The 18,019-nt window shown below is 49.6% G+C and overlaps 1 protein-coding gene across 5 annotated transcripts in view; it reads left to right on the forward strand.

The window, feature by feature from the left end:
• Positions 1–6,342: 6,342 nt before the first annotated feature.
• The window catches only part of RAB43 (RAB43, member RAS oncogene family), a 36,110-nt gene continuing 24,433 nt past the window's right edge, over positions 6,343–18,019 (forward strand). Inside the window, exon 1 of one of the 5 annotated variants that reach the window (XM_072784918.1) lies at positions 6,343–6,648. In XM_072784918.1, coding sequence (XP_072641019.1) covers positions 6,445–6,648 — 204 coding nt within the window. In that variant the 5' untranslated portion in view covers positions 6,343–6,444. Of the gene's footprint in view, positions 6,649–7,220; positions 7,375–7,435; positions 7,673–18,019 lie in introns of those variants that run through there. The other 4 variants (XM_072784919.1, XM_072784921.1, XM_072784922.1 and 1 more) reach the window with 4 other exon arrangements.

Here is an 18,019-nt window from a genome sequence, read left to right on the forward strand (position 1 = left end):
GCTGGGGGCAGCCGCAGCAAGGTGGGCAATTCAGGTGGGTCTGGGGGTCAGCCCATCGGGAGCAGCGGGGCCAGGAAAGGGCAGAGCCCTGTGGGCTGGGGTTGGCGAGTGTCAGGGCAGAGTGTGGCCGGCTGTGAACGGCCCTGACGGGCCCTGAGGGGAGTCTGCGGGCAGCAGGGGCCTGCAGGTCCAGGCCAGGGGGTGACCTGCTCGAGGAAGGTGTGTGGAGCTGGGCGTTGGAGGCAGGAGGTGGGAGCAGGCCGGGCAGAGGCTGCTGGGGTGGGGGGCAGCTGTGAGGGAAGGGTGCCTGGGCTGAGGAGGAGATGGGACTGGGGTGGGGGCACCGTGCATCCCGGCTTCCCTGAAGGAAGGGCTGGTGACATCCCTCCTCAGCTGAGCCCCTGGGGGAAAGTGTGCGGGGAGTAGGGGAGTCGGGCTTGGAGCTTTGGATGCCCCCACAGGAGGGGCAGGGCCAGGCTCAGCTCTTAGAGCCCCTGGCCTCAGTTTCCGTGCTTTAAATAAGCCCAGGGCCTTGTCCCAGGGTCTGGCAGTTCCCTGGCGTGGACAGAGGTGAGAGAGGGCAGGGCCCTCCTCACAGCCTCCGGGGGGAGGGCATGTGGTGGCCCAGCTCGGACCTCCGGGTTAGGGCTTTGTCTCCCAAGGGGCACATGCAGGCTGGGGGCTGCCCTGTATTCTAGGACAGCAGGAGATTCAAACCACAGGCATTTCTTCTCCCTGGAAAAGGCGATTGGAAGTGCCTGGAGCATGGCCCCTCTGGGATGTCCAGGCTCCCGGCCTTCATCACTCACTCAGTGGAATTACCAGGCTTCAGACCTCTGGACAGAGCCAGAAACAGGAGCCCCTGTTTACAAAGCCCTCCCAGCTGGGATCTTAGGATGCTTGCCGGGCTGCAGGCAGGACAGGAATCAGGGTCCCCCATCTGAGGACACCGAGGCTGGGTGGGAAAGCAGCTAACATAGTGGCAGAGTGGACCCAACCCCAGGCTTCTTGTCCCGCAGGCCCTGGCTGCTCACCTGCCAGAGGCGCTGGAGGGAAGATCTCTGCAGGGTTCCTGTACCAGGCCTGGAACAGCAGGGGAATCAGCTTGTCAGTGTCCCCATTGGTGGGGATGTGGTTCCCTTGGCTCAGTTCATTGCTCAGAGGCAAAGGAACCAGTCTTGGGAGCCTTGATTTTGTTGACAAAATCTGTTCCGTGGTTTATATTAGCTTTGGCTCTGTCTGCGTGAAGTTTCCAAAAATGTAACTTTCCATAGATACACTTCCATAGACTTCCCTTCCCTTTGCTCACTCCACTGGTTTTCCTATGAGTGAAACCAGTCTTTTCTTGTTTTGCTTTAAGATTCATCAGGCCAGCTCCACTCAGGCCTCAGATCAGCCTTCCTCCCCCTGCCTTCCCACCCACCCTGCACTCTGTCCCCCTGACACTTGTGTTCCTGCTCTTGAGCAATTTTTAAACAAGGAAGAGATTAAAATCTTTCTCCTCTGCCCCTGGATACCTTTGGTGGCTGTGAGAGGGACAATGCTGTCACGAGGATGCAGCGGTGTAGATTGTGTCACTGTACAGGCTGTCCCACTCTCACCCCCACCCCATCCTCTGATGACTTTCCTGGAGAAGAGACGACCGGCCTCCCCCTGCCTCTCCAAAGCCCCAGGAAAGGATGAAGTGGGGGTATCTCATTCCCTGCCCTCAGGAACTGGGAAGCTGTGACAGTAGGAGCCCATCTGGGAACATCAGGCCTTCCCACTGGACAGGCAGTGCTTAACAAATGAGCAGACAGGTCCTTGGGGGGGGGAACTAGTGACAGCACCTCCATCTTCAGGCATTTTCATATCTGTTCCCCTCCTGTTTCACTCCTCCCCCCAACCAACCCCCAATACCCCCTCCCCCAAGAAATAAGAATGTGTAGAGGGAAGTTCAGTTGCAGGGCTGAGCAGTGCATGAGTTCCTGCACAAGATATTTTTCTGTAAGTCTCAGAGCCTGGGTTTCCACCTCGGTGTGGTGAGGAGTAGGGAGAGGGGGTCTGATCCCCATCAGTCCCTCTCTCTAGGCCATACAGGATTCTGTGAAACTTGGCAAGTTGGAGGGTCTGGGCAATAGGGGAGGGGAACAGATGGTGTTGGAGGAGTAAGGTGGAATACTGGGTGTTCCAGAGTCTGGGGCTTATCACAGACGTTTCAGCAGGGAAGTGACCTCATGAGAGTCCTTCCAGCAAACCCATTTGGTGGGGGCGGGGGACCGTGGGGACTAGAAGCAGGAGAGGAAGCCAGGGTGCTCCTGGGTGGGGGCACTGCATCAGGTGGAGGGTGGCAGTGGGGGTGGGAGGGCAGCATGGTGTTGGTAGAGGTGGGAGTAGGGGTGCTGAGGGCCGTATGATCCCTTATTTTCAGGCAGAGCCTCAAGAGTGAAATGGGTGCCATCGACAGAAGCAGGGAGGGCTAGGGTTCATTTGACCCGTGTTTATGACATTTTGGGGTTCTGGGAGGGGAGAGAGAGTTGGATGGCTGGCATTTCTTTGGCCTCCAGGTGGGCTGAGGGCTGGCCCCTGGGAGGGAGCCTTCCTAGTCCTCAGCCAGGATCAGCCTACAACTGTGGCAAGATAGCTTTGTTTCCTTGCTGCTCTCATTATATTCTAATATTGTGTAGCAAGCACTTTTCTATGTTAAGAATGGAGGGTATCATGGTTGATGTCTGGTCTTCACTTCTTTACAGTGTTTTCTCACCTTCATATCTGATGGGGGCACATTTTTAGCACTAAGTCTAGGTGCTGCCAAATAAAACTCAGATGACACATGGTTAGAGGCTGTATATTTTAATCATGGTGACCATTGGAAAGAATAAAGATGGAGGAAGAAAGGAAGAAAGAATGGAGGGAGGAGCCAAGAAAGGAGAAGAAAGATGGCTTTTGTCCCTTAAACACTTGGAGGAGTTCTGATCCACAGATCATTGGGGTTATGGCAGATCCCTCAGTTTATCTATTAAGGATGTTATGCCCCCATGTGACAACAGCATAAACACAGTTAAAACTCAGCCCACCCTCCACTAGCTTTAAGAATGTTAAAAATTTTTTTTTTAAGATTTTATTTATTTATTTGAGAGAGAGAGTAAGAGAGCAAGCATGAGTAGGGGGTGAGGAGAGGGAGAGGAAGAAGCCGACTCTGCTGAGCAGGGAGCCCAACACAGGGCTCAATCCCAGGACCCCCAGATCATGACCTAAGTCACCCAGCTGCATAACTGACTGAGCCACCCAGGTGCCCCAAGAATGTTAAATTCTTGATACATTTTTAAAAATTTGAGATACGCATTATAAATCTGGGGTATTACGTGAGATATCATAAACATATTTTTAAAAGATTTTATTTATTTATTCATGAGAGACACACAGAGAGAGAGAGGCGGAGACACAGACAGAGGGAGAAACAGGCCCCATGCAGGGAGCCTGACATGGGATCCAGGGACTCCAGGATCATGCCCTGGGCTGCAGGCAGGCTCTGAACAGCAGAGCCACTCAGGGAGCCCCTCATAAGCATTTTTGAATTTGAATTACTGTTTCAAATGAGCATAAACTTACCACCAAAAGAAAGAAAATAAAGATATTTTTTAACAGTTTTATCGAGGTGTAATTTATGTACCATCAATTCCACCCATTGTAAGTGTACAATTTAAGGATTTTATAAATTCCTTGAGTCCTGTAGCCCTCATGACCATCTAGTTTTATTTTATTTTAAAGATTTTTATTTGAGAGAGAGAGAGAGAGAGAGGGGATGAGTGAGTAGGGGGAGGGGCAGAGGGAGAAGGAGAGGCAGACTGGAGACTCAATCCCAGGACCCTAAGATTATGACCTGAGCCCAAGGCAGACACTTAACCGACTGAGCCACCCAGGCACCCGACAGTCTAGTTTTAGAACATTTCCATCACCCTACAAAGATAAGTGGTAGCTGGACTTTCTGGCAAAATCCATAGGCAGACAAACGCACCTCCACCCGACCCTAAGTCAATTCCAGGCAAGGCAAATGTAAAGGCCATTTCAGTTATTCAGCTACCTCTCCTCCTCGCCCTGCAAATGTCTACACTTTTCCTTCCTCTTCCCATGTTTCCAGTAGTTGAGTCGTGGCTCATCCTGGCCCCTGGGCTCACCTTTTCCTTCCCTCTCTCCACCAGTGGCTGTGAGTAGCCACTCTGAGCTAGGACAGATGTTTTTTTTCTGGACTTTGAGAAAAAGTTATGAACTCTGAGACATGCCCCAGAGCCAACTGCAGCATGTGGATGCCTCCCATCCCATGTCCTTCTATCTCGGAATGGGAGGCTATTTCCTGACACCACAGTCTGATGTTATAAAGCTGGGCTTCCAGAATTGCTTTTCCATGGCACTCTGGGGGTCCCTGCCTGGCACGATTGGGTATTTCCCATGGGAGAACAGTTGACACTGTTCCAGAATAGATTGCTCCTGCATCTTCTCCATGGGTCTGTCTTTGCTTCCTCATCCAGTCTCTTCCCCATTTGGCTGGTATAGGTGGTCAGGGATCCTTAGGGTACTATTGGTCCTGGTGGACTTGCCCTTTGTGGTCTTCTTAAGCCACGGGAAAGCCCTCTTCCTTTTTCTGCTGGAGAGGGTATGGATTTTTGTCTGCTTTTTCACTGATGTGTTCCAAGGGCCTTGAACAGTACCTGAACCATAGTAGCATTAATCAAATTTATTGAACCAAGAAGAATTGGATTCTGAAGAGGGGTGGAAGTATTCTCAAAGCCCCTTGTGGGGATAGGTCCCATCTGATCTATTTTAAGCTTTTTTTTCCTTTTGATTTTGATTTTTTTATTTTTATTTTTTATTTTTTTAATTTATTTATGACAGTCACACACACACAGAGAGAGAGAGGCAGAGACACAGGCAGAGGGAGAAGCAGGCTCCATGCACCAGGAGCCCGATGTGGGATTTGATCCCGGGTCTCCAGGATCGCGCCCTGGGCCAAAGGCAGGCGCCAAACCGCTGCACCACCCAGAGATCCCTCCTTTTGATTTTTAAAAAGATTTTATTTATTTATTCATGAGAGACATAGAGGCAGAGACCTAGGGAGAAGCAGGCTCCCCACGGGGACCCTGATGTAGGACTCCATCCCAGGATCCCCGGGGTCATGATCTGAGCCAAAGGCAGATATGCTCAACCACTGAGCCACCCAGGTGTCTCTATCCTAAGCTCCTTTATAGACATTTGGGTTTCATTTTTCCAAGGACCCTTGGTTAATGGGCTATCTTGGCAGGAGCTCGTCTGCCCTTCCACAGAACTCCCCACAAACCTATCCATGTTCCTCTGCTCAGGCCAGTCATTGGTGCTGTTTAGCTGGGTCAGTTCGCCCAACTGGGCCCATTATAACCCCAACTCAGCCAGCCCACCCTGAGCCATTTGGACAGCTGCTTCAACCATCACTAGGCTGCCTTTGGGGGTTGTGATCTCTCAACTCCTCTGGCCTAGCCATCCACCACACGGTCTCTCTAGTTCCCCTCTCTCCAGAGTCCTGAAAGGGGGGGAGGGGGGGGTCACTTTGAGCACACAGCCTTCAGGTCTCTTTCCCCACTGGGATTCTGGTCTTCACCCTAGTTTGTAGCCAGCTTGATTTCTGGCCTCACTGAAGCCCTTCTCATTCCTGGTAGTGGGCCCTTGTGCCTTTCCCTTCCGTGTGGGAAGATGCTATCACCTATCCCCATCCTCTGTTAGAGGGATGCTGCATTATCGGCCCTGCAGAAGGGACGCTGCATTGTTGTCCCCTTCCTGACGGATCCATTCTAGAGGAGCCATGGCCGTTCTGGGTACATTGGCTGGGTTAATAGGCCCCCAGGCCTGCAGGCCCAGAGACCACCACTCCCTTGAGCCTGCTCCTGACTGCTCAGGGCCCGCAGCCTGGCCCGCAGCCTGGCCCGCAGGCGATGGGGGCGTGGCGAGCGCTGGGGGCGGGGCTGCGAGCCGAGTCGGGTTGTGGGCGGGCTTAGGGGCGGGGCTGAGAAGCGGATGTCGGCGGGCCGAGGGCCGCTAGCCGGGCTGGGGGCGGGGCCAGGAGCCGGGCTGGGGGCGGGGCCTGATCGGGGTGTGGCCGAGGGCGGAGTCTGTCCCGAGGAGCGCCGAGGCTGGCGCGGGGATGGGGCGGGCCCGACGTGCCGAGGGTGGTAGAGTCGGGCCGGGGCGGCGCGGGGGGCGGGGCCTGGCCGCGGCGGGGCTCGGGGCGGGCGGCGGCGGAACTAGGCGAGCCCGGGGGCCGAGCAGAGGCCCGCGGACTCCCTGGCCGAGGGCGGGGCGGGGCCGGGGCGGCAGTCGGCGGCGCCCCTTCTTCAGGTGTTGCGGCGGTTCCACGTCGCCAGGCGGTCCGCGGCTTCGGCGCGCTCGGGCTGCTCTCGGCGTGTGGCGCGCCGGCCCTTCGGCTCCCGCGCGGCCATGGCGGGCCCAGGCCCGGGCCCGGGGGACCCGGACGAGCAGTACGATTTCCTGTTCAAGCTGGTGCTGGTGGGCGACGCGAGCGTGGGCAAGACGTGCGTGGTGCAGCGCTTCAAGACCGGCGCCTTCTCGGAGCGCCAGGGCAGCACCATCGGCGTCGACTTCACCATGAAGACGCTGGAGATCCAGGGCAAGCGGGTCAAGGTGGGAGGCCCGGCCCGGAGTCGCGGCGCGGGGGCGGCCGGCGCTCGGGCTGCTCCGACGGGCCCCGCGGTCCGCCGGCGCCCCCAGAAGGCGCTCCCTCCGCGGGGCGGGGGCTGCGGGAGCCCAGGGCCGCAGCGGGCGCCCCGGATGGCCCTCGGCTTTCTGGCAGATCCCTTCCGCTGCCGCGTCCCCTTCCTCCTGTGGGAGCAGGCCTGGGCTTGGGGTCGGGGTCGGGGTCGGGGTCGGGGTCGGGGTCCGGGTCAGTCCTCGGGCGCCGGCCTCGGGGGCGTGTGTGTGCTGGGGGTCACGGGGGTCCTGCGGGGGAGCAGGCCCGACCCCCCCGAGCCCCCCGAGCCCCCCGCCGCGGGCACTTGCTCCAAAATAACTCGGCCGGTGGAAGGCAGCAGAGCGCCTCCGAGTGCGGGGACCGAAGGGCGCCGGGCGGCCTGCCTGCCCCTCCCGCCGCGTTCCGAGCGCCCAGCGCGGCGGCCCTGGCGGGGAACCGGCCGCAGAGGCACCGTCCCCTCCCGCGACTGCGGGCATCAGGAAGTAGTTGCTCCTAGGACCCGAGGGCCCAACTTTTTGTCAGAGTTTCCGGCCTGGCCACGCCTCCCCGCAGCCTCTTTGTGGACTTGGCGGTGGAACTTCACTCGACGAGGGCCGGCGCTGGGTCCCCTCCCCCAGCTGGAGTTTGATAGAAACCGGAGAGTTCGCAGATACCGGAAGGTGGGGGAGAGGACCGACCTTTGCAACGGCTCTGAATAGAAACAGCAGGATGTAGTTGCCACCATGTCCTGGCAATGGTTTGATGAATAATATTTATGATTAATGAATCAGAGTCTCTTAACCTGGCCACCAGCCCTCCCTCATAAGAGTCCGGAGACCGTGGCCAGGACGGAGCATTGTTTTTGCTCAATATCTTTACTCAACTGAGCTGTGCAGAAATCTTTTCCATTCTTTCATGGTTTTGAGTTCACGTATCTGCAGGACAGCTCCTGAGAGCACTGAGCAGGGGCAGCACAGGGCAAGTGTTATCTCCTGTTATCTCTGTGTTTTCTAGAAGTTGAGCCAGGTATTGGAGTCCCTGGAGATGTGATGCTTTGGGTCCCTGGGCTGCTGTAGCCGTGCTCATGCTTGGCTTTTGCACGGTCTTTAGCTCTTTGTTTCTGCAAAATTGGGATAATTTCTGGGTGTTGCCTACTCCTGTCCCTCCATGGAGAAACAGTACGCCAACAAACTTTACGCGGCCACAGTGCCTCTAGGGTTGATGTGCCAGGGGAAGCAGAAACTCCCTGCCTGAAGGGTTTATTTGTTTTGTTTTAATAATATTTTGGGTTTCTGTATGCTTCTTTTGGTTTCCTTAGGATAGAAAGATAGGAGCAAGGTGTGGCAGGCAGCTTTGAGTCATTATTTGGGACCACCCCTTTGGAACAGGTGGCGAGGGAAGGGCTGGAGGATGGGTGGAGTGTGTCTGTGGATGACTTTGTGCCCTGTGATGATGCCAGCAGCCACAGGGAAAGTGGAGTGCCTAAAATATAGGCATAAATAGCAGTGGCTGCTTCTGCAAGCTGTGGGCCGGTCTTCTCTTGCACCCGTGTGTTTGTGGCGGCTGGGTGCTGACGGTGGTCAAGGAGGGGGCAGGGTGTTCCTGTTTACCTGGCGAGATAACAGCCTGTGCCCCAGTGGAGCCCAGGGTGTACTGTGTACCCGAGCATGGGTTATGCAACACAGGGCAGGCAGTTCACGATTTCTTTTCCTTATGGGCACCTCCACATTGTTCTTAGGACACAGCTGGGTGGGATTGGGATCAGGACACTGAAGGGATGGTAAAACCCCTCCACATAATGGCTTCCCCTTTTGAGAGTCTGTTGTGTGACAGCTGATTTACAGATGTGTTCTTACTAACCCCGTCTGGCATAGGACAGGGTGGCTCTGGCACCCACAGCAAGTAACTGACAGAGCTGGGCATTTTTCTTCCAGTTTTTCTGACTCTATAGGGTTGAGGTCTTTCCCCTGTGCCAGACTGCTTCTTAGAATCTGATTGGAGTGGAAGAATTTTTGGCGATTATCTACGTCTTCATTTTGTAGTCAGAGAAACCTGAGGCCCAGGGTGCTAAAGAGGCATTGAATTGAAACTGAGCAGCAGTGGGTGGGGGACAGTCCTTCAAGTGGCAGTTTGGGGGCTCTACTGACTCAGCAGGAGCAAGTCACTTTTGCTTTCCTCAGAGGTGTCTTCATAAACATCAGGTTCATGAAAGTTTAACTTACACTCCTTTAACTTCACCCACTTTTGGTGTACTGTTGTGTGAATTTTGACGAAACGTATACAGCCCCATAATCACCTCCACAATCACAGTATAGAATACTTCCAGCAACACAGAAAGTTCCCTCGTGTCCCTTTGTGTCAGTGTGCTCCCTTCACCCCAACCCCTGGCAATCACTGATCTGTTTTCTGTCCCTATAGCTTCAGCAGTGTGATTTTAACTGGAACCTTTGATGAACCAGATTTTATTGTTATTGTTCCTGCAGAAAGTGTGCCCACATCAGGGATTTAATTTAAAACCTTTCCAGAGGCTGCCTGGGGTCCAGCAGGCATCCGGTGTCATATCCCAAACCTCCTCCCTGTACTTTTTTGTTAGACCTTGAAGCACCCAGACATAGATCACCTGGTGTTTTTCCAGCTCCTCTGAGCTCCAGGGTGTGGGGGTATCCCCTGAGGGGTGGGGGGTGGGAGCTGGGAAAGCCAAGAGGCCACAAGGTGGGAAGGGCCTTAACTAGCTTCTCACCTAGACAGAGCAAAACTACTTGTATCCAGTTTGGTATTGAGGTTCCACTTGTTTTCATTTGACTGCTAAAAAAATTAAGAAGTTGCAACTTTACAGATCTAATTAAACCTTTTTATTTCTATAGTCACTTCCCGTTGCAACCAGAATGACATCCAGACTGCTCACCTGAAGAGGTGGGCCCCTGTCTGCCTTGGCTGGTTTAGCTCCTTCCCTCTGCCCCTCACTGAGTGCTTTCTGGCCTCACTGGCCTTCTCTCTCCTTCAGACAGGCCTGCCTTGGGCTCTTTATCCCCTTGCTTGTCATACTGTGTCCCTACATCCCCCTGCTGCCTCATCATTTGGCTCCCACTGCAAATGCCTCCTTTTCAGAGAGACGCCTTCCCTGCCCTTCTGGACCTTCTGTTCCATTACAGGGTAAGGTCAGGGATAAGTTCATAGCACTTATCAGGACTTAAAATGACCTCATGTGTCAGTCTCCTCCTGTACAAGGCCTGTCAGCTCCTTGAAAGTGCAGGGATCCATTCTCCTTTGTGGGCCTGCGAGTCCCCGCACCTACAACAGTGTTAGATGCGTGGTGTGGGGTACATGTCTGCGAGTTGATTCTTATTAATAGGGGGGAAGCTGAGGCCAAAATAAATGAAGTAACTAGCATGCAGAAGGCCACACACAAGTCAATGGTAAAACTGGGACTTGAACTCAGGGTCTGCCTGGGTCGTAAGCCCAGTGCTCATTTTTACACTTGACCACCCGTCTGAGTCTCTCTGAGTTCATAGTGATGACTCTTGAGAGTCTGCAAGTTAATGAATCTAGTAAAAAAATGTGGTTGCAGCCACCACGCTTGAGAAACAGTGTGGACTTGGGCATTTTATAGATTTTTCAGTAGTAAGAGTTGAAGCCTTCACGAGTTTCAGGATGTTTTTCCACTGCCAGAACATCTAGCCAGCCCTGAACAGCTCACATAGCCCGCTGTGCTGGTTAGTAGAGTTCTGTATGGGGTGCTGGGTTCCTGTGCCCTTCCCCATGTGGATTCACGCAGCTCTAGCTATGTGGGGTTGCATCTTTCAAACTGTGGAGTTTCCAAAAGAGAACACTGGCTTAGGAGTATGAAGGTCAGGGGCAGCAGGGTGGCTCAGTGGTTTTGCGCCTGCCTTCGGCTCAAGTCGTGATCCCAGGGTCCTGGGATCAAGTCCCCCATCAGACTCCCCGCAGGGAACCTGCTTCTCCCTCTGCCTGGGTCTCTTTAAAAAAAATTTTTTTTTTTTTTTTAAAAGGAGCGTGAAGGTCTGAGTCTTACTTCCAACTCTACCACAACTGTGGCCAATTCCTTTTTTTCTTAAAGATTTTATTTATTTATTTATTCATGAAAGACAGAGAGGGAGAGGCAGACACGGGCAGAGGGAAAAGCAGGCTTCATGCAGGGAGCCCAATGTGGGACTCAATCCTAGGACTCCAGGATCATGACCTGAGCCAAAGGCAGACGCCCAGCTGCTGAGCCACCCAGGTGTCCCTCCTTTTTCTTTCTTAGAGCCCATGGCTTCCTCATCTGTGAGTTGGAACTAATGATCTTTGCCTGCTTCTTAGGATTGTTGGAAAACTCTAGACATGGTTAAAATAGTGTAAAAATTCCCTTTATATATTTTTGAATAGATAATCCATCTACATGGTCCAGAATTTCGAAATTTCAAGGGCACACAGTTAAAAAAAAACAAACCCAAAAACCTCCCTTCCACCTTTGTCTCCCAACCCTACAGTGCCCTCTAAGAAGAGGCAGTCAGTGTTACTGGATTCTGGTCTATCCTGAAAGTGCTATTGCGAATAAGGCCAAGGAATTACAAATATGAGGACTTAAATTATTACTGCTGTTGTTACCATTCTCCTCTGTAGATCAGACAGGTGATGTCTTAACTCCCCTCTCCCCTACCCTTTGCTTCCTCCCTGCCATCCTCATCCTCAGTGTCCCCCAGGAATCTTAGCTGGTTCTAAATCCTTAAAACACTCTGAGAGCTCTTCTACTCTGTCTTATCTGGGGCAGCACAAAGGCCTGTTATGTAAACTCGTTTTGCAGATCACTGGGGACACAGGCCTCAAGTCCACACACACAAGTTAGTCTTGTCGAATTGTATCCCCTTTATTCAGCTCTCTATCGGGTTCACTCTCCCCTTGTTGGGATGTTGCCGTATCTCTCCTTCACAGAGGTAAGGTTTATGCCCTTGGGCCTTGGCTCTCTAGCTGCCCTGGGCCCTGCAAGTCACCTTTGTTTTTGTAGCTGCTCCTGGCACTTCCAAAAGAGGGGGCAGGGGCAGGGAAATAAGAACCGTCTTCTTTTTCGAGTTTACATCCTCTGGGCGTCCAGTCAGAGGTCTGATTTTGCTCTTTGGATCGGGTGCTTTTCTGATTTGGATCATATTGGTTTGACTTTTTCAGTTTTGATCAGAAAGAGCAAAAGGACTGTTAAATAAGAAAGAAGTTCTGGGTCATGCTGGTTGTCTGAAGAAATCTGTTCTTGAGGCCAATGATGGCCATCCCCGTTGCAAGATAAACCTTGCCTCCCGAGGTTTCTGACAGTCCTGGGATAGCACATTTCATGGAAAGACAGTGGAAGGAGGGCCAGTGTTAGACCCCCACCGCGGCACCACCTTTAAATCTTGGCTTTGCCTTCTAGTGTTCTGGGCATGTGACGTCACCACTTTTGATCTGCTTCACTTGCAAACCTCTTAGCTTTAGGGACCTGGCCCATTGCAGATCATCAGTAAACAGGGGGCCGTCATTGGTGCGGCAATCACCTGAGAGAGAGAAAGTGTGGCTTGAGGAGTCCAGAAGCTTGGCTTCTCGGCCTGGGTGCTCAGCTGACCTTGTGCAAGTCACTTCACTGACCTGTTACTCTATCAGTGAGCTACAGAAGGAATCCCTGTCTCACCTACCCACATAGGATTTGCTCATGGGGATGAGAAGGATCTCCATCTTACAGAGCAAAACATCAAGGCTTGTGGGTGGCAGATCTGAAAAGAACTTATCCTTCAGGCTCCTGGTCTGGTGCTTACCCTCACGGCTGTGCTATGCCCTCTTCCACTGGGAGAACACGCACAAGCACCACATATGCATGGAAAGGTTTGGGATGAGTTTAATATCTGGGCTGTCATAGATCACTTGCATTTTACTTTTTTGTGTGTTTTGATTAGCAGTACGATAACAGCATCTTAATGCCAGGTGCTTGTTAAACAAACAAATCCTGATTAATTCAGATGAATTGGGTGAATTGGTGCGTATGGCTAGTGTGTACAAAAGAAAAAACCCATCTTTAGAATGGCTTACAAAATGCTGTTCTCTTGAACATGTTGCAACAGAACTTGAGCAAGTGCTGTTAGAGAGAGGATCTCTCCAACCTGCTGTGATAAATTAATCAGCAAGGATCAATTCTCTCTTCTTTTTTTTTTAAAGATTTTATTCATTTATTCATGAGAGACACACAGAGAGAGGCAGAGACACAGGCAGAGGGAGAAGCTGGCTCCATGCAGGGAGCCCAATGTGGGGCTCCATCCCAGGACCTCAGGGTCATGCCCTGAGCCGAAGGCAGATGCTCAACCACTGAGCCACCCAGGCGTCCCAAGGACCATTTCTCATTAATAGCTCCCATATCTATATACCGTGACACACATGGACTCCTCTAATCTTACTTGTACTCCTTTGTCTTATAAGCTTCCCTTTCTTGTGCTGGGAAAAGAGGAACTTAGTCCTAGATGAGGTGTGTTAGCATTGTGGGTTCTTCGAGGTTTTTGCACCTGTTCATCAGTGTTTGAGGTGACACTGTCCCAAATCTGGAGCGTGATAAGGAGTAATGTGGCTGATTTGTAAACAGTAGTGACCTAGAACCTAATGTGTCCATGAGCGCTGCCTCTTTCAAAGTAGTCTCCTTGAGAAATTGTGTGCGCATTTCCCAAATGTTTGATCAGCTGTTGACGATCCTTATTCACATTCTTTGGGACCTACAGCTCTTCCTTCTGGCAGGTCTTTCTGGGGTGTATTTGAGAGCATTCCATAGAGGTAGCGGTTCTTCTGTTCTTTGGTCCAAAGTGAGGTCTTACCTATAAAGCCACAATTCTGGTGCCAGGGGTGCTTGCCTGAGGGCCCTGACAGCAATTGCAGTGTGTGTTGGGCAGGGACAGGTCATTGGAATGTGTCACCTCTTGAGGCGACTGCTTTTAAGAGGATGCTGTTCATCTTGCTTGATATGAGAGGCCTAAAAGGTTGGCTTCCAGCTCATGGCTCATGGGTAGGTTAGGTTAGCTGATGCTGGTGGTGTGGGACCATTTCATCACTGAAGAATTCCATCACTCACTGAAAAAAATAAGTCTTACAATTTCAAGTCAGGTAATTCCCACTCCTGGCATTTTGATGCCTGAGAAGGGTAAAAATTAGGTATTTTTTTTAAAAGATTTATTTATTTATTTATTCATGAGAAACACACACACAGAGAGAGAGAGAGAGAGAGAGAGAGAGGCGCAGAGACACAGGCAGAGGGAGAAGCAGGCTCCATGCAAGGAGCCTGATGTGGGACTCGATCCTGGGTCTCCAGGATCACACCCTGGGCTGCAGGTGGCGCTAAACCACTGCGCCACCGGGGCTGCCCAAAAATTAGGTATTTTTAAAATTAAAAATATTCTGAAATGCCTGGGTGGCTTATTCAGTTAAGCTTCCAACTCTTGATTTTGGCACAGGTCATGATCTTGGGGTCATGAGATTGAGCCCCAAGTTTTTGGGGTCCATACTCAGTGTGGAGTCTGCTTGAGATTCTCTCCTTCCCTCTCCTTCTGCCTCCTGCTCACATGCTCTGTTTCTCAAATAAATAAATAAAAATCTAAAAAAAATTTTTTAAAAATCTGTTTACATTTTCCAGTGAAAAACTTCAATTTTTTTCTTGATTTAACTTGTTTTTTATTCTTGGATTTTAGCTCTTTCATGGGTATATAAATAATGGATGATTTCGTGATGAAAAGAATGGGTCATAGCTGTCAGAATAAACTTCAGTTTGCTAGCTACAAATTGTGAATATCTGCCATGTTTACATTATAGATAATTACATGGAGAAAGATCAGTTTTATAAAAACATGAAAATTCTTTGAAATATATAGAAAAAATCTGTTTTATTATTGAAATCACAAGGGTAGGGCAGCCTGGGTGGCTCAACGGTTTGGCGCTGCCTTCAGCCCAGGGCATAATCCTGGGGACCCGGGATCGAGTCCCACGTCGGGCTCCCTGCATGGAGCCTGCTTCTCCCTCTGCCTGTGTCTCTGCCTCTCTCTTCTCTCTCTGTCTGTCTCTGAATAAATAAATAAAATCTTAAAAAAAAAAAAATCACAAGGTAAATACCTCAGTGTAAACTTCAATTCTCGAGTTTTCTTTTTTGGTTATTTCCCCCAAAATAAGCCCTTGGAAAGTATTGACTGAATCAACTAGCAAGTAGTGAGACAGAGGGAGGGAAAGCCTTCTAAGCAGGAAAGGGTATGAGTGAAGCTCTGCTTGAAGGCTGGAGTTCATGCACGAGCTGAAGGTCTCCTGGCCAGGGAGGAGAGATAAATGTTGGGTGAATACATGAGATCTTATGGGAACTCAGTGTTGTTTTGTTTGATTTTATGACTTTTATTTTTAATTTTATGACTTTTGAGAAATAGTATCACCATAGCACAAGTTGATGGGGAAATTTTTACAGGCTCATTTGCTGAAAAGCCTAATCTCTTAAAACTAACTGGCAAAGTTTGGTTAATTTGATGTGAAATGGTCATGGTTGGTATTTTCAAGTCTAGCATGAAAAACTCATCAAGTATTAAAATACTCTCCAAGCTATAGAATTCCAGCTGGATTCTTCTCTTTACTACTCAGGGGTTCCCCTGCCTCTGAGCAGCAGTATGGTTATGGATGAAGGCCATAGAGTCTTAAGATGCTTTGGGGCAGTTTGCTCTCCATGTGTATATGTGTATGAATACACAACAGATTATTGTTTTACCTCACATGAGGTGGCCTCACTTGACCCTCTTTTTTTTCTTTTAGATTTTATTGACTTATTAGAGAGAGAGAGAGAGAGAGAGAGCGCGCGCGAGTACCAGTGGGGGGAGGGGCAGAGGGAGAAGAGAATCCCAAGCAAACTCTGCGCTGAGCACAGAGCCTGACGTGGGGCTCGATCCCACGACCCCAAGATCATGACCTGAGCTGAAGTTAAGAGTCTGATGCTCAACTGACTGCCACCCAGATTCTCCCTTACTTGCCTATCTTGTCTAAAGTAACACTCTATCAAGTTCCTTGAAAAAAAAATCTTTATTGAGATATATAATTCATATGCCATAGAAACCCCCTATTTAAAGTGTTCAGTTCAGTGTGGTCATGTTGTTTACTCACAGAGTTGTATAGCCATCACCACAATCAGTTTTTATATATTTTCATTACCTCAAAAGAACCCCCCTACCCCTGAGCAGTCATTCTCATTCCTGCTTCCCCAGCACCCACTTGTCTACTTTCTGTCTCTATAGAGTTGCCTGTTCTGGACACTCCGTATAAATGGAATCCTGCAATATTGCAGGCTTTCCTGTGTCTGGCTTCTTTTTGTTTTTGAGGTCTGAGTTACTTTATAATCCTTATTCACCTTGCTTTTTCTTCCTAGCACTTACTGCCATCCTCTACACCTCACTGACCTGTTTATTCCCAGGCCTGGGAGGAAATGTGAGCTCTGCTGTGTGCCTGCATTTAGCACTGCACCTTCTCTGTTGTTGCAGGAACTGGATTCAGTGACTGGCTTTTTCCATGTCACAAAGTATGTCTTGGCTTCTGTTGGATCTCTCTCCTATGCCACCCTCTTAGTAATTTGGAAGTGTGTATATCCTATATATATTTATCTTGTTAAATGTTAAACATGTACTCAAATTTATATTTTTCTACCTGTGGTCTAGAATTAGTATCTATTTCTTTGACCCTAAGAGAACAAGAACCCTGGCACACCTTTTTTCCCCCTCATTGCCCCCTCCTCATTGCCTCCTCACCCCCAATTTCCACATTGAAATCATCCAGGGTTCTAGTGCCAGACCATTATTGATTTTTTTTTGACATTATGGCACCAGCAGTTATTTTGATAACTATTGGATTTTAATTCCAAGTTTTATTTATTGATTTTTGGCTTACTGTTTATAACTTTAGTTCATTTTCATTTTGCCTGAATTGTTCCTCAAGTGTTTCTTTCAGAAAGAATCTCTAAGTGACTCTTAAAATCAAGTGACCCTTGATTTCTGATGTTCTGAAATCTTACCATTGTATTGTATATCTAGGTTGTGGGATATTTTTTTCATTCACCCTGCTCTGAACTCAGTAGGTATAATCAGAGTGAAAATTCCTGTATTTCTAAAGGTCTTAAGGAATTTTTTTTTTAAAGATTTATTTATTTTAGAGAGAGAGCAAGCAAGCATGGGTAGAGGGAAGCAGAGGGAGAGGGTGAGAGACACCCAAACTCCACCCTAAGCATGGAGCCCAACGTGGGGCTCGATCTCAGGACCCTGAGGTCATGGCCTGAGCCATAACCAAGAGTCGGATGCTTAACCAACTGCACCACCCAGGCACCTCTGAAGGTCTAAGGAGTTTTTTAAAGATGTCTTTGATTAGCTCTCGTTTTTCCCTCTGGAACTTGCATGGGACAGGAGCTGGAACTTAGGATCTGTTCTCCATATCTCTTATCTTCTCCATCTTAATAGTGTGGTGCTCTATTGTGTTGTGTTCTGGACAAACCCTGGGCTTCACCCTCCAGCACACTGATTTCCTTTTCAACTGTGTCCTTTTTTTTTTTTTTTTTTTTTTTTTTAAGATTTATTTATTTTAGAGAGAGAAAGAGCATGAGCAGGAAGGACAGAGGGAGAGGAGGAGAGAATCTCAAGCAGACTCCATGCTGAGCACAGAGCCCACACTGGGCTTGATCCCGAGATGGTGACCTGAGCTGAAATCAAGAGTTGGACACTTCAACTGACTTTCACCACCCAGGTGTCCCTCAGTTGTGTCTGTTCTGATCATTTATTCCAGCTCTTGTTGTCTTTATTTTGACAATTACAGATTTGGTTTCCAAGATCTACAGTTGGTTCTTTTTCATATTAGTAATATTGTCATCCTGCAGATAGTATTAATACTCTTTATTTTTCCTGACTTTTTATTATGAAAACTTTCAAGCATACAGAAGTGTTGAAAGAAGAGCCCAGTAAACTGTGCTAGGTGGACAAATCTGTCCTCCACCTAGATTCAACAGTTCTTCCTGTTTTGCTCTATTTGCTTTATTCTTCTGTATATGTAATGCCCATTTTTTAAAGTTGCAGATAACATGATACATCACCCCATACCATAACGTAATCTTTTAAGAATAGGCATGATATATATATATATACTTTCTTTTTTAATTCCAGGGTAGTTAACATACAGTGTTCTACTAGTTTCACATGTACAGTATAACGATTCAACAGTTCTATATGTTGCTCAGTGCTCTTCATGACAAGTGTACTCTTAACCCCCTTTATCTATTTCACCCATCCCCCCTCCCATCTCAGGCAGCCACCAGTTTATTTT

The sequence above is a fragment of the Canis lupus genome, chromosome 19 (assembly GCF_048164855.1).
Source record: "Canis lupus baileyi chromosome 19, mCanLup2.hap1, whole genome shotgun sequence".
Classification (NCBI taxonomy): Eukaryota; Metazoa; Chordata; class Mammalia; order Carnivora; family Canidae; genus Canis; species Canis lupus.